Raw genomic sequence first — 15,808 nt, forward strand, 5'->3', positions numbered from 1 at the left:
GCTGGTATCCTCTGAGATGATGCGTACACAGTAGATGTTTGTAGATGTTTTCATGTTTTTCATCTCACTATGCGATCTCGACGGCGGAGAGGAAAAAGCCCCTAAGCCCCACTATCCCGCATCGATTCTTTTCTGGTCACTCTACCCATACACCAGGTCAAGCTGGTTCTCTTCATATAGTAAAACCTCGGTAGACAGTCTTGATCCAATTAAAGAATAAAGAGGACAAGGCTGCAGGAGCACGATCGGATAAAAGGCCAACCCGGAACATGGCGGCCCTCTCAGAGTAAGTGCTCAGATACGTCATTCCTCGTGCATATAAAACCCCAATCTAACACAAAAACCAGCCAAGTCGACCCAAAACTAGAAGCCCACACAGAGCTAGTAAACTGGGTCATCCAACATGGCGGCGCAGTCTCCAAAACCGTGCGCATCTCACAAGACGCCTCCCGCGGCGTGCACCTGCAAGTGAAAGCAGACCTGCCCTCCGCAATCCCCAAAGAAACGAAGGTAATCAACACCCCAATTTCCGTGTCAATGTCCTGGTACAACGCTGTAGGCTATGAGTCTCCGCACGGCTCATTCCCCAAATACGGCGTTGACTTCCCGCGGTCCTGGATCGATCAGATCGGTCCGGAGGAGACTTCTGCGTTCTTCCTCATGGGACAGTATCTGCGTGGAGAGGAGGGGTTCTGGTATCCGTATTTGAGGACTTTGCCGCAGCCGGGTCAGTTGACCACGCCGTTGTTCTTTGGGGAGGAGGATGTGGATTGGATTCAGGGGACGGGGATTCCGGAGGCTTCGGTTGAGAGGATTAGGATTTGGGAGAGGAAGTTTGACGAGGCGATTACGCTTTTGGAGGAGAGTGGGTTTTTGGATTGTGAGAGGTTTACTTGGTGAGTTGTGGGCTTTTTGTTCATGTTTTTTGTTGGGAGGCACTATGTTGACGCATATAGGGAACTGTATCTTTGGGCTTCGACTATCATTACCTCCAGGGCTTTCTCGGCGAAGGTTCTGTCTGGGGCTGTCCAGCCTGATGATCTCCCTGAAGATGGTATCTCGGTGCTGCTACCGCTAATTGATCTCCCTAACCACCGGCCAATGGCCAAGGTTGAGTGGCGGGCGGGTGACGAGGATATTGGTCTTATTGTGCTTGAGGATGTTGCTCCTGGTGAGGAAGTCTCGAACAATTACGGTCCTCGCAATAACGAACAATGCAAGTATTGCCTTATACTCTTCCGAGTACATAAGAGACTGACTATAAACTAGTGTTCATGAACTATGGATTCTGCATCGCCGGTAACCCAACCGACTACCGCATTGTCCATCTGGGAGTGAAACCCGACAGCCCGCTCGGCCAAGCTAAGGCTCGTCAGCTAGAACTCTTCCCCCAGGCTGCCAAGAATGTCGAGGAACACTACTACATCTTCAACCCTTATTACCCTTTCATGGCTCCCGAAACACCAATGGAGCACTCGATCTTCTCGCCAGCATTATTCAACGCGTTGACGGTGATGGAATCAAACGTACGCGAGCGCAAAATGCTCGAGATCACCGAAGACACCATTCGCATCATCCCGGGATACGGAAATAACCACAGCATCTATGCAGCCCTGGCACAGATCAGCTTCGAGCTCATAGCCCATTCCACGAACCTAAAAGCCAGCGCAGAGGATCTACCGGAACCCACCAATCTAAACCACATCCACTCCCAAATCTACCGCAACGGCCAAATCCTCATAGATGAGTCCGCCCTGATCATAGCCAGCTGGTGCATCGCCCGCGGCCGAGAACACAAGCGCGGCGAAAGCTGGGAGGATACCAAAGCCCTCCTCCACGAACTGATGGAACGATTCCCCGCGGGCCTTCTACCCGACGACGTTCTATCCCGAATCCGAGTCCGCATCCTGGAACGTCCTTCACTGATAACGAAGAACGGTGAGCTATACAGACTGGGCGAGCTTTTCAGCCTCCTCCCGGCTGAAATGCAGCAGCCGAGTCAGACTTGCTTCCAGCACATCCTCGGCGAGGCGAGTCAGAATGTCCCGCCCATGGCGAGTGATCCACAGTCGCTGTTCGCTACGGTTATTTGCTTGTTGATAGCGACTTATAATTCCCCTGAGGCACGGTCGAGATTGCCATCGAGGCTTAGTTGTTGGGTCGCTTTCCTGCTGGAACAATATCCTTTGCCTTCTGATGCTGAGGGTGTGAGTGAGCCGCTTGAACTGTTTCAGGAGTATGCTAAGGCGGTTAACCCGGCTTCGTGGGCCGCTGGTGACGGGGTCGATTGGCTTGCTGAGGATAGTGGGTGGTTGGATGCGAAGTGGCTTCATTGGGCTTGGATTGTTGCTGGTGAGGAAATGGTTATGATTCCACTTGATCCATTTGACATTCTTAAAATGGAGGGGTCATTGTCTATGTTGAAGCAGGCTTGTCTTTATGTGCCGCAGGAATAGGTAATAGGTATAGAGGTGGGAATGCATAGAGTAGCTTCATGCTTCATAGTCTTACTCTTGGATCTGTAACATTATCCACGCCGGGAGAGGGTCATTAACGAATTCCAAGTATCAAGTGCAAGAAACAGTCTCAAACATTTCTGCCAATGAATAATGATAAGCCAACTTTACATACATGCTGCTATGCGGGGATAGCCAGAGCCTGCTCCTTCGACGATTGAAATCAGGTGCATCTCCAGGATACAACTACCCTTTATGCAGGACTCATTTTAATTAAAGTCCCCATCATACCATGTCCCCGAGCCCCCTTTTATCCACATTATGTATCAGTCTCGCGAGTGGGATACATTGTCGTATGCTTATGCTCGACGTATCTAGAGCATACGACAAGCATCCCACGCCGCGAGACTTAACACAGAATGTGGAAAAAAGGGAACTAGAAGCTGGTATCATTGGGAAAAACTTTCCTTCTCGAAGCACCAGGATACGAATGCCGGAAGGAGTTTCAGAGCGGTCGTGGAGAACAGCTGGTCAAGAGAGGAGAAGGGAGAGGGCCCGAGGGGAAAGAGGAGAAGAACCATCACGTGACCCAAATACATACCGACTGTCTGACTCAGCAATTACATCACGTGCAGACCTCCCACCCAATCATATCGACGCCAAAGGCGGATCATTCAGCAAGCGCAGGAATTGCCGTGAGCTCCACGACTCCCTTCCCTCTATTCTCCACGACCCTTTGACCCTCACCACGCATTGTCACCCCCGCCATCATCATGATATCCAGAGCGGCGGCTCCCTCCACCTCCTCCCTTTCCCACCTCTCGACCCGCTCCCTCCGCGCCCCGGGGGCGGCCGCCCGCTCATTCGCAAGCGTGTCGGAGGCACCTCCCGTGAAGCACTATGGCGGACTTCAGGATCAAGATCGGATCTTCACCAACCTTTACTCGCACCATGGAGCGGACTTGAAGTCATCAATGAAATATGGTGACTGGTACCGGACCAAGGATATGCTCTTGAAGGGTGATGATTGGGTGGGTTTGTCGCAAGACTTTGGCGGGCTTGGGAATGACCAATTGCTAATACTATGAGCAGCTCATCTCCGAGATTAAGGCATCTGGCCTCCGTGGTCGTGGTGGTGCTGGTTTCCCCTCGGGATTGAAATACGTAAGTGTCCAATTCAGACGAAACAAGAGTTGGTTTGGGACAGAAGTAACCGGGCTGACCCGCTGCTCGATAGTCGTTCATGAACTTCAAGGATTGGGACAAGGATCCCCGCCCCCGTTATTTGGTTGTCAATGCCGATGAGGGTGAGCCTGGAACCTGCAAGGACCGAGAGATTATGCGCAAGGACCCCCAGAAGCTGATCGAGGGTTGCTTGGTGGTGGGTCGTGCTATGAACGCCAATGCCGCGTACATCTACATCCGTGGCGAGTTCTACCACGAGGCCACTATCCTCCAGCGCGCGATCAACGAGGCCTACGAGGCCGGTCTGATCGGCAAGAACGCCTGTGGTTCCGGATACGACTTCGACGTGTACATTCACCGTGGAATGGGCGCCTACATCTGTGGTGAGGAGACCTCACTCATCGAGTCCATCGAGGGCAAGGCCGGCAAGCCCCGCCTCAAGCCCCCCTTCCCCGCCGCCGTCGGTCTATTCGGCTGCCCCAGCACAGTCACCAACGTCGAGACCGTCGCCGTGACACCGACGATCATGCGTCGCGGCGCCAGCTGGTTCTCCTCCTTCGGTCGTGAGCGCAACGCCGGTACCAAGCTCTTCTGTATCTCCGGCCACGTCAACAACCCCGTCACAGTCGAAGAAGAGATGTCCATCTCGCTCCGCGAGCTGATCGAAAAGCACTGCGGCGGCGTCCGCGGCGGCTGGGACAACCTGCTCGCCGTCATCCCCGGCGGTTCGTCCACCCCCGTCCTTCCCAAGTCCATCGCCGACAACCAAATCATGGACTTCGACGCCCTCAAGGACTCCCAGAGTGGTCTTGGTACAGCCGCCGTCATCGTCATGGACAAGTCCACCGATATCGTCCGCGCCATCTCCCGTCTGTCCACCTTCTACAAGCACGAGTCCTGCGGCCAATGCACCCCCTGCCGCGAGGGCAGCAAGTGGACCATGCAGATGATGCAGCGTCTCGAGACCGGCAACGCCCGCGAGCGCGAAATCGACATGCTCCAGGAACTCACCAAGCAGGTCGAGGGCCACACCATCTGCGCTCTCGGTGAGGCCTTCGCCTGGCCCATCCAGGGTCTCATCCGTCACTTCCGTCCCGAGCTGGAGGCCCGTATCCGTCAGTATGAAAAGGAGCTTGGCGCCGCTCCCTTCGCTGGTGGTTGGCACCCCAACAGCCGTGCTGAGGGCAAGCTGATCTCCCCTGGCATGTAATCGCGTCTTTCACATTTCCCATCTTTTTCCCATTACCCACAATTTTTTTACTCCCTCTCTCTCCCACAAAAAGAAGCAGGAATGGGTCCGGGATGAATTCTCACTTCTAGACCTCTTTTCTTTTCACTCCCCCTTTCCCGGCTGGTAATGTTCTTTTTGTTACCGGTCTGTCTGGTCCGGTCGGGGTGGGTGGGTGTTTTCTCTATTTATTCGCTCTGCTCGATCCCCTCGTGTTCTGTCGCGCCTAGGTCTCCTTTATCTGTACAGTCGGTAGCTATGTAGCAAATTTGATGCATTTGATGTCTTCATTGGTGTTTAGGATGTAGCTGGTAATGACTGGTAAGATTCCTACTAGGCGCGACTAAAGACGAAGTCTACTGCATCGATATGAAAGAGCGACAATCTCCTATTTCCGCTTCAATGGTTTGCGCGAGTATCACCACCTACAACATCTCCCTCAGCGGCGTCAGCCACAGATTCACGAACATCGGTATCCTTCTGTTCACTCTCACCAGACCTTCCCAGGGTCTGTGTTTTAGTTGCCCTCGCCTCCTTTTCCGCATTCTTCCGTTCATTTCTTAAGAATCTCTTCTCCCTCCAGCCCATACCATACACCTGCTCAACCCAGAGCAAACCCAACCCAACAGCCATGACAAGACCCAGGAAAAAGAAACACCAGCCCCATCCCATACCACTCAGCATCTGGCTAATGACCGCAGCACCGACAGCACCAAGACAGCAGCGAACGAGGTTACAAGCTGCTGCTGCTGTGGCGGCACGGTCTGGGAAAAGGTCGGTGAGGAGGGTGTTGAGGCAACCCAGAGATGCAACGAAGCAGAAGCCAATGATGAATTGCAGTACCATTGGGGCTGCTAGATGTACTCTTTGCTGCAGGACCCAGCCGTATGGGATGAAGGCTGCAATGCCGAGAGCCATCACCGGGTAGATTGTTTGCAGACGAGTTTGCTCGATTGGAAATCTGCGTAGATCGTCGTCCTTCTCCCGGTTTACTGGGAGGCCGAGTTTCTGGGCTGTGCGCTTGTAGTTGTAGTCAATGACTTTTCCATATAGAACTGCGCCGAGGCAAGAGCTAACTCCGAGGGGCCTGGTGATGTGTGTGTTGGTCAATGGATACTGGCGTAGAGAAAAGGGAAGAGGCAAATGGATACTCACAGGAAGCATAGACCAATTTCAAGCTCGTTGAACCCGTACAAGGGACCAAAGAGGTTGGGAGTGCTTGTCAACAAGGCAATATTTGCGAACATCACGATCCCAACGTACGAAATGATGATCAAGGCATCCCACTCCAGCAGGATAACGAGAGTCTTGAGGGGATTCGGAAATCGGAGTCTCCCTGTATGTTGCGACTGATATGGAGAGCCCTGTGCAGCAGATTGGCTTTCTTCATCCCGCTGTGCTTGTCTCTTAGACCACCACTGGATGACTGACCTGCGCCACCACTCCCTGGGCACCGTACTGCCGTCACCAACAATCTTGCGCGCTGTCTCTGGCATAGAAATCACATAAAATACCAAGTAGCCACCACTGATAATCACCAGAAACCAGAAGACACTACGCCAGCCAAGAAACTTGGCCAGCAATCCACCGATAACAGGACCTAGCGCAGGCGCAACCATCACCCCAGCTGCCATGGGCCCGATGTATTTCCCGCGCTCCGAAGTTGTCGCGATGTCCGCTATAACGCCGTATCCAAAGGCAACGGTGCCGCTACTCCCCGCGCTCTGGAGACAACGAAGAACCATGAGTGCGGCGAAACTGTTTTGTAGTGCAAGTCCGATGTTGGCGGCGGTATAGATAGCAAATGCAAGAATATAGGCCGGACGTCTGCCGCCGGTGTCGGCGAACGTGCCCATGAAGCTTGGGGCTATGCCTTGAATGATCATGTACACTGCGATGGTGAGGTTGATCAGTTCCGGAGTGAGGTGGTAGTTTCGTACCAAGGTTGGCATGACGGGGTAGTAGATCTGGCCGGAGAGAGGGGAGAAGAAAGAAGCTAGTGATATCATCGCTACAATGAACCACTTTTGGGACTTGCTGAAGGCTGAGAATCGCGACTGGGGAGTGCTTGCTGTTGTTTCTGTGGTGCTCTTCTGCACTGGGTCTGAGGTGCTCCCGGCAGTGGCAGCGAGTGGGTGCCGAATGTCAACAGTGTCGTCGTAGGGACCTTGTGCATCTCCAGAATGACCAGATGATCCAGTCGACCAACCACCATTTCCGCTGTCGACTCTTGCCAAGCTATGGGGTATAGGGGCGTGGCCAAATGGCCCAGGCACTGTGACAGTCTGCTGTTCTCCGGCAGTCCTTTTCGGGATCTGTTGTAGTTCCATATCCGACACCATGTTGGGAAAGGATGAAGCAAGAAAGCCACTAAGAGAATGCGAATGGACAAATGTAGAGAAGAGAAGGGTGAGACGGAGACTCTTGAGTTGAGGTCCGACGTCCGTTCGCTCCTTCCTTGCACTTTCGCACTTTCTCAGACGACAAAGTCAAAACTTGTGTCACGAGGCCATCGAGGCCCCAGTCGAGGCCACAGCTGGGCTGGAATTGTGCTAGATCATGGCCTGTACAACTCTGCCATAACTGGATCTGATAGCGTCTTGCTGGCCATTGATCGGATTATATCGTCATGCATATACTCTCCGAGATTAGTATATTTGTCCGATGCCAATTGTTTACCTCCATCATCAGTAGCAGTCTGAACAAGTCGGAGCAGCAGTACTTACCTTATATAAGCCAGCCCTGATTCACGGACCTACGATATCGACATAGAATAGCACAAGAACGAAATGAAATTGGGAAAATAGTAATTTTCAGCAAAAGGTAGAGTACAGTACAGAGTCATGGGAACCATTTGAGATCATGCAAGGAGCACACCCCAAGACAGGAGAGAATGCGAGAACGGGACAAACAAAAGAAAAAGAAGCAAGACCCAAGTTTGGACATTAAATGAGCTACCATCTCCACTAAATGCACACCTCCGTGATACTTAATGACCACCTGCCATGATAACGCCGTAGTAGCGACGGCTCATCTCCGCAGTCTGCAGAACGCGGGCATCGCCTGTCAAGGGGAGACCAAGGATAGCAGATGATTCAACAGTCTGTGAAAGCAAGTTAGCAATGAACAGGACAATAAGAAAGAGACATAGAAGTGGGCGAAGAACTCACATGAACATCTTCGTGCCTAATCCAGCCGGCGACAGCGCGGCTCATCTCGTTGAATGCAACACGCTCCTCCAGTCCTTCCAAACCGGCGGCTTGGAGACGGTCACCCATTGCCACGAGAGCATTCACTAAGCGGTTCAGGCGAGTGGGGTCACGGCGGCCACTGGGACTGTTGACTAGGCGCAGGAAGTCTTCGTAGACGCCGCCACCGGAAGACCAGCCGCGCATTTTACGCTCGGGGCCGTCACCGAAGCCAGACACCAAAGCTTCAAGAGTACGGTAGTCGCCTTCGATGATGGTGCTTGGGCCGACGATGCGGCAGAAGGTGGCGTGGGCGTCGTTCCAGTGCTTGCCGCGGATGAGGCAGTCTACTTCACGGGCGGCGTCGCCGGTGTCTCGAGCGTAAAGGGCCTTGGCAACCCAGATCCAGGCCTCGGGGAGCTGGAGGTCGGTGATGAGATATTGCCAAGCCGGGTCGGGTGAGCCGTCGGCAGCGAGGGGCTCGGGGAGTTGCGCGGCGAAGCGGGCGAGGGTTTCTTGCACGGCGCGCTTGCGGTCTCCAGCCTGGGAAAGATGCAGGAGGACGAACAAAGCTTGATCGAGTTGTCCGCTTGCACTGAGCTCAGAAGCAAAGTCCCAGACAAGGTGGTCGGTTTGTTGCTGGTCGATTTTGATGGCTTTGCTTTGACCGACTGTCGCAGCGACAACATGGTGCAACTGGAAGGAGAGTCGGTTGGAGAGAGCATCGCCAGAGACGGATTCGGGAAGAAGAGAGGCTGGGAATTCAATCGGCTGGACCTCTTGGCCTTGGGTAGCCGAGAAGGCCTTGAGTAGCACCCAAAGAGGGGATTCGCGACCAAGGGTATCAGAGCCAGGCTGCAAGACTGCGCGGGTACTGACCTCGTGAGAGGGGTGGGGAAATGCAGGTTCTTGACCGGTGGCCAAGTCCTCAATGAACTTGGAGATGGCCGCCTCAATTGGCTCGTCTTCAGAGGTGCAATACCACAGACGAAGACCAAAGGCCTGGAACCAATCCAGGTCAAACCGCTCAGTGAAGCCGAAGGTGGAGGCTCGGTCTTCCAGCGCACCGCCCGATTTGCCTTCGGAGCGGAGAGCATTTCCTGCAACCAGTTCGTAAAGGGCTCGAACGGGTTCAGTCATCTCGGACAGCACATTGTTCTGACGCCAAACATCAATTTGGTTCGCGATGTCGGCCCGTGAGGTAGCATCGCGACCAATCTGTGCAACCACAGTTGCCAGGTGCGGGTTTTGACTCTCAACCAATGTCTTACAAGCTTCCTCCACTCGGTGCGAACAAAGTAGATGCACGGCGCGTTCCACCGGCGAGTGAATTGTATCCAAGCTTTGCGTGTGTTTCTCGCGGATGATGCCTTCCCAGAGACGAGTAAGTCGATCCTTCTTGATCCGGTGCGCAAATTGTTGTCGTAGACGCGGCGGGACACCTGCTGAGATATCGTCTTCAATGTCGTCATTAAACAGGACGTTGAGAAGCTGCCATAGCAGGCGCTCTTCGTCTGTCTGGGAACGGCTAGAAGGAGACATAGGAAACTGTGCCAGGTCGACCTTGGAGATATGAATGAAGGGGGCGCCGTCGACGCGCTGAATAGTGGACTGGAGTCGCTGGACGTCCAGCATATCCTTCACCTGTATCATCATCAGTCGTAATCCTCGATTGACGAGAACAAAGCCATTGGACATACCTCGCCGGATTTATTATTGTAAGTCAGCACGGAAATATCTCGCTCCTCGCTAACGATCGAGAACGATTCTTTCCAAGTTTGATTGACATCCAAGATTGCGCTCTCCATATTGGTTTTCGCACAAACAAGGGAGTCCATGGGACCCCAGCGAGGCTTGAAAGAGTCATGGAACTCAGCATCAGACTCCGTCATTTGTGTTGCATCGCCAGCAAAGGTTTTGGGTTGTTTGTTGTAAGGCCACTGTAAGGAAAATGAAAAGTTTTAGCTCAGGCAATCACATTTGTTTTTAACTATCTTGGGGCAATGTTCAATTTCCTAGATACAAGATGCAATGGAATCTGGGAAAACAAGGCAAATCACAATCAGTGTGAACACAAGAAGGGGGTGCTAACCTCAAAGCCCTTTGTCTTGGGAGCCTTAAGCGGAGACGGGGCAGACTGCTTGCGTGGCTGCTGGAACAAAGAGTTCATAAGATCAATGCTATTCGAGAAGCCTTTCTTGGGAGAAGCGGTGGCAACGTTTGTGGGAGACTCGTCATTCACGAGGTTGCGTTCCATGAAAGCATTAGCTTGCATTTCGCGCAAGGCGTCACGGTTCTGCTTGCGTGGGCTGATGGTACGCTGCAATTGCTCAGCCCAGTCGCCACTGAGGTCAAGCTGGGGCCTCGCAGGACTGCCAAAGGGGTTTGAGATGGGGTGAGTGGTATCCAGGTCACCAATGGTGCTCTGGTAATCATCCTGCTCCACGGTGCGATGAGGAGTGGGAAAGGCACCCGCCATATCCATTTCATCTGCCTCATCTGATCCAACTACCGAATCGCCAGACCGTTGGCTCTCGGTGACGACGTCGTCGTCATTCTCAGTAGTCGAACCCGTGGAGCCTTCCTCTAAAAAAGACTCGGTCTCACCCTCAGAAAAATAATCATCGTTCTCAACAGGCACCGCCTGGTTAGCAAATGAACCAGGAACAGAACCAGGGACGAGCTTGCGCTTCTTGAAGTCAAACGTATCGTCTTCGACACCGATCATAGAGCCAACGAAAGACTCATCAATGGAGAAAGTGGTAGACTGCTCAAAGCTTGCGGGATGATCGAACTCAGCCTTGGAAGTAGCATGGTCAGGGCCCTGGGCACTCATCATGCTCTGATCAAGACTCTCACCTTCCTCTTCGTCGTAATCAAGGCCATAAGTGGTAAAGTGAGGCACCTTGAAAACCCATGTACCAGTCTCGGTCTCGTAGTTGACGAACTCGGTGTCGCCAACTTTCTGCAGACGATCGATGTGCTTGTCGAACAAAGGACCACTAGTCACAGGCGAGTTGCTCTTCTTATCTCTACCGCGAGGCCAGGAATTCTCAATCCGCAGGGTGGATGGCACGTTCAGACCCTTGCCCCTGGCAGGTTTGACCGATTCTTCGGGGTAGACGGTGATCTTGCGAAGACCAATGTCCACAGTCGAGGCGAAGAGGTTGTCCAGATCAACGTTAGTCAGATCGACCGGGCCATTGAAAGTTACCGAGCCACAGTTCTGACGTCCAACAGTGAAGTCGACAACTTGTTTGAGCTGGTCGCGGGTCATTCGGCTAAGCTCGGCACGGCTAGGCTGCATCCAATACTCGCCAGGCCGTGGGTCACCGCCAGGGATAAAGGTGAGACGCTTGACGGTCGCACCGTTGGTGGCTGCCGGAGCATTTTCAGGGACAACAGTGAGGTCTCGACTGACAGATTCCATTTCAGGACGACCTGAAACCTTGGGAGCGTCGATGCCACCAAGGCTACCACTCTTGCGGGTGGAGCGAATGAATCCGAGCTCCTCTGCAGACGGCTCGGAGCTCTCGGTCTCAACACGAACAAGCTCTCCACCAGTGACACCAGGCGAAGTAGAGTCGAAGCTGACCTTTTTCTTCAGCTTATCACCGGCTTGGCCGACATCTTCTCCATTAGCGAGAAGAGGAGTAGGCGAGGAACTAGCACTGCTTGGCTTCGAGAATAGCTCATTCCTCACGTCACGGTTGATCTGGAGGCGCTTGAGGTTGCTGGTACCACGCATGCTGCCGGCCTGTAGGGCACCGGGAGAGAGGATACTGTCGGCCTCTGGATCGAATGTCTTGCGAAGGTTGCTAGTGGAGTAGCTCTTGCTGAAGCTACGGCCGATGCTGCCGCTGACGCTACTGCGAAGAGTGTTGCCGCCGCCACCCAACAAACTGCTGGCAAGACCGGATGGAGTGCCCGTGCTGCTGGCTGGCGAGCCATAGGTGGAATAAGAGAAACCATATCCACGCTTCGGGGGGGTAAAGAGACGATTAGCTGCATTAGGGGTAATCTTGTGGACAGGCAAAGGAGTCCGCTGCTTCTGCTTCATGCTGGAAGACAGCGGCGTGGCAAGGGGACCGGGTGTCGATCCACCAGGAGCGGGAAGGCCCGAAAAGATGGACTGGCTTCCATAGGGGTTTCCGTCGAGTAGCGATGCTTGGAAGCTACCAGGAACAGGCTGGGACTGTTGCCCGGGCTGCGAGGCGCCGAAAGCACTGCCGCCAAAGGGAGAGGCTTGCTGGTTCTGAGCTTGGCTACCTCCGAAGAGCGAAGAGCCGCCAGTCTGCCCGGTAGTAGTTTGTCCCCCGCCGAACAAGCCTCCACCGGCACCTTGACTTCCTCCAAAGAGACCACCAGGCTTCTGCTGTTGTTGATTCTGCGTATTGAATAGGCTACTACCACCAGCAGCTGGCTGGGTTTGGGCGCCACCGAAGCCAGAGAATCCGCCCCCACTGGCAGCTGGGGTGGATCCGAAAAGACCACCCGGCTTCTGTTGCTGCTGATTCTGTGCACCACCAAACAGCGAATTGCCAGTCCCAGCTTGCTGAGTCTGACCACCAAAGAGCGAGCCTCCTCCCTGCTGCTGCTGTGGCTGCTGTTGAGCTCCTCCAAAGAGCGAGCCCCCAGCGGCTGGGGCAGCGCCAGTGCCTCCACCAAGCAAACCTGTGCCAGTTCCTTGTTGTTGGGTACCTGCTCCGAATCCTCCACCACCGAACAATGACTTTGCCTGAGGCTGAGCCTGATTCTGGTTGGCATTACCAAAGCCGCCGCCGAAAGCACTCGTGGTTTGCTGAGTACCGCCACCAAATGGTGAGGCCGTAGCAGTTGCGCCTCCGAACGGGTTCGCGGCAGTGGTTGTTTGAGTGTTACCACCGAACCCACCAAAGGTATTGCCAGTGGTGGCACTGGCGCCAAATGCAGGCTTGTTCTGCTGCGTGTTGGCACCAAAAAGGGATCCGCCGGTATTGCCGAAGGCCCCTCCAGTTCCAGTGCCCGTGTTGCTTCCGAATCCGCCGGCGGTCTGCGTGGTTCCACCGAAAAGGGATCCTGTCGAGGCTGCTGGAGTAGTTCCACCACCAAACAGTGAATTTGCTGGCTTGGCTGCACCGAACAAGGGATTAGAGCCAGTGGAGCCGAATCCACCTGCGGTTTGGGTTGAGCCAAAGCCAGATTGCACACCGGTTGCAGCTCCGCCGAACGGAGTAGCGCTGGAACCGAAGGCGCTAGGGGTAGACGTGTTTTGTTGACCAAACCCACCAGTAGAAGCGTTGCCAAAAGCAGGGGCGCCGAAGCCACCAGCCTGGCCACTGCCATTGCCAAAACGACGGCCTTGTTGATAATCTGCTAGGCGCAGCTCTTCGAAGGACCATTTGTTGTAGGGTTGCATAAAGCAGATGCTTTGGTAGTGATTCGTGGTGCCGGCCGTAGCGGCATCCTTCTCAGTCCAGGGGTTGAAAGGAGTGCTGCCGGTACCTTCGCAGGCAGGCAGGGCGCCCTGGAAGGCAGTGCCTCCACTGCCAAAGCCGGTGCTGGGAGTTGTAGTAGGGGTGGCAGTAGATCCAAACCCACCACTTGTGCCAAATCCGCCAGTTCCTGTTGTAGATGCGCCGAAAGCTGAGGGCTTAGCTGCGCCAAAAAGGCTTCCACCAGTGTTCGAGGCTGTGTTGGCATTGGCGCCAAAGCCGCCAGGAGTGGCAGCAGAGCCGAATCCTCCACCAGTGCCGAAGCCGCCAGTGCCAGCGGTCTGAGTGCCTTGTCCGAACAAACTTCCACTGTTGGAAGTGTTGGTGGTGCCGAATCCACCGGGGCGAGCTCCGCCAAAGAGTGAATTAGGTTGACTTTGCGTGTTGGATCCAAACCCTGTGGAAAGAAACGAGTTAGTAAACATAATCAAACCTTCCACGAAGCAATAAAACAAAAGCAAATCAATGAGACAACGTCCTCGGGCGCATTCCCGGTTAAGGCTCCGCAAGTCGCAGGTGGTGGCGATTCCGATCGAGGACCATGAGGGAATACTCCAGGGAGCCGAAGAGGTATGCCACAGAATCCAGATGCGCGATCAGTGAAGGGGGCCACATAATCGCAAGTCCGTGATACGAAGGGCGACCCCATAAAGGAAAACCGATGGAGCAGCGCAAAGCTCAATGGTTCAGCACGTACCTCCGCCAGTGCCAGTTCCGAAACCAGTAGATGTGTTGGAAGCACCTCCGCCGAAGGCGCTAGTAGCGCCACCGAACGGGGAAGCTGTCGAGCCAAAGCCTAGATGACGGAGGGGATCGCGGTCAGAGAGACTTGGTTTCGAAGAAGCTCTTGCGTTCCTTGTCTTGCTGTGGTGTCGTTGGGGCATCCAAATGGTCCGCGGGTGGTTGTCGGGCGCACGACGAAGGTTGCGATGCTTAGGACATTTTGCCTTGCGCGTGTGTTGCACCATCACGGGTCTGGATCAGGAGCACCGATTGCCGAGACAGGAAACGCCGAGGACATGGACAGGGAGGGATGGGGATGGGCCCCGAAAACACAAGAAAACCATTGACAGGGAGCGAAGAGAGAAGACCTACCTCCAGTAGCGCCGGTGCTAGATCCGAAGCCAGAACCTGTGCCAAAGCCGCTGCTTTGGTTGTTCTGACCAAAGGCTCCAGATCCTCCAGATCCGAATCCGAAGGACATGATGTCGGTTGGAGTTTGTCGGGTATTAAGAAGTCATAAGTTTATTGCGCGCAGTATCGTTGGGATGAAGATCAAAGGGATGCCGAGAGTGGCGAGCAGGAAAGTGCGCGTGGAGATGAAGAAGAGAGGGAGGAGACGCGACAAGAGAAGAAAGTCAAGTTTGCTCCAGGAGGTTCGTGTTAGGTAAGGCCGGGCCACAATAGTCCGTCACGTGATAGCTCACCAAATCGGATGCCTGATTGAAAGCGGCGAGCAAATAGATTTGCCTTTTATTTCTTACTGAACTGACTCACTGGTAATCGGGGCAGTTCGAGGTAGAGGTAGATAACGTGTTGGAGGAGGAATGTCAGTGGGCAAGTGACCCAAGAGTGGCTGTTTGCTACACCTCGATGCGTTGTTTACTCTGTCTAGGTGGGTCTTCGACCTACTGCGTATGATTCACTTTCTTGGATCACACACAGTCACAAACCTACTCTAATGACCGAGTCCCAATGTTTACTGGAGTAAGGTTCTGATAAAGTCTCGCGGACCAATCACCAATGTTAGGGTGTTAGCTTTTCCGTATCCATGACTCAAGACTAGGAGACTGCCATTGATCACAAAGATCGCTGTAGAGTGTAGCCACGTGCAAGTCCTAGCTGGCCCAATAAGATGCATGTAGGCTACATGTAGGTACACCGTATGCATAGGGAAACAAGTGTAGCCTGTCGGACTTGTGTACACCGTAGGCTTCAGCCGCACTACAACCTAGGCTACAAGCCGGTCTAATCCTTCAAATTACAGTCCAGTCTTGATTTGATTTCCGAGCTATCATTTGAACATTATTTGAAGGATTTAATCGAATAGATCAACCGACGCAGTTCGCGCAGAAGGCGCTGAGGCGGTAGATTGTACCACGCTCATTCATGCCAAGGCTGCCCGATACTCTAGATGAGGAAGTGGAAGCCAACACTAGGACTTGCACAATGGCAGTTGAATATTAATGCAACAGGCACAACAGGCACCAGGTGGGTCAGTTGTAGAATGAGATTCCGTCCCTATTGCGAATTACTAGTTTCAACTGCATACCGCAG

At 53.8% G+C, this 15,808-nt stretch overlaps 4 protein-coding genes across 4 annotated transcripts; 2 read left to right on the top strand and 2 right to left on the bottom strand.

Annotated features, from left to right (window-relative positions):
* Nucleotides 1–269: 269 nt before the first annotated feature.
* On the top strand, nucleotides 270–2,456 carry N7515_003669 (SET domain protein; the record flags this gene model as incomplete). The annotated part of the gene is made up of 4 exons (XM_056664413.1): nucleotides 270–286; nucleotides 348–896; nucleotides 957–1,216; nucleotides 1,270–2,456. 4 exons carry the CDS (start codon nucleotides 270–272, stop codon nucleotides 2,454–2,456), a joined length of 2,013 nt encoding a protein of 670 aa, XP_056523470.1.
* Nucleotides 2,457–3,229: 773 nt separating this feature from the next.
* On the top strand, nucleotides 3,230–4,851 carry N7515_003670 (NADH-quinone oxidoreductase subunit NuoF; the record flags this gene model as incomplete). Its single annotated transcript, XM_056664414.1, has 3 exons — nucleotides 3,230–3,487; nucleotides 3,549–3,620; nucleotides 3,694–4,851. 3 exons carry the CDS (start codon nucleotides 3,230–3,232, stop codon nucleotides 4,849–4,851), a joined length of 1,488 nt encoding a protein of 495 aa, XP_056523471.1.
* Nucleotides 4,852–5,268: 417 nt separating this feature from the next.
* On the bottom strand, nucleotides 5,269–7,211 carry N7515_003671 (putative MFS transporter; the record flags this gene model as incomplete). The annotated part of the gene is made up of 2 exons (XM_056664415.1): nucleotides 5,269–5,956; nucleotides 6,025–7,211. 2 exons carry the CDS (start codon nucleotides 7,209–7,211, stop codon nucleotides 5,269–5,271), a joined length of 1,875 nt encoding a protein of 624 aa, XP_056523472.1.
* Nucleotides 7,212–7,858: 647 nt separating this feature from the next.
* On the bottom strand, nucleotides 7,859–14,499 carry N7515_003672 (uncharacterized protein; the record flags this gene model as incomplete). Its single annotated transcript, XM_056664416.1, has 5 exons — nucleotides 7,859–7,972; nucleotides 8,040–9,701; nucleotides 9,758–9,997; nucleotides 10,150–13,928; nucleotides 14,229–14,499. 5 exons carry the CDS (start codon nucleotides 14,497–14,499, stop codon nucleotides 7,859–7,861), a joined length of 6,066 nt encoding a protein of 2,021 aa, XP_056523473.1.
* Nucleotides 14,500–15,808: the final 1,309 nt, after the last annotated feature.

This window comes from Penicillium bovifimosum, assembly GCF_028826915.1.
Source record: "Penicillium bovifimosum strain IBT 22155 chromosome Unknown utg000003l_segment0_segment0, whole genome shotgun sequence".
NCBI lineage: Eukaryota > Fungi > Ascomycota > Eurotiomycetes > Eurotiales > Aspergillaceae > Penicillium > Penicillium bovifimosum.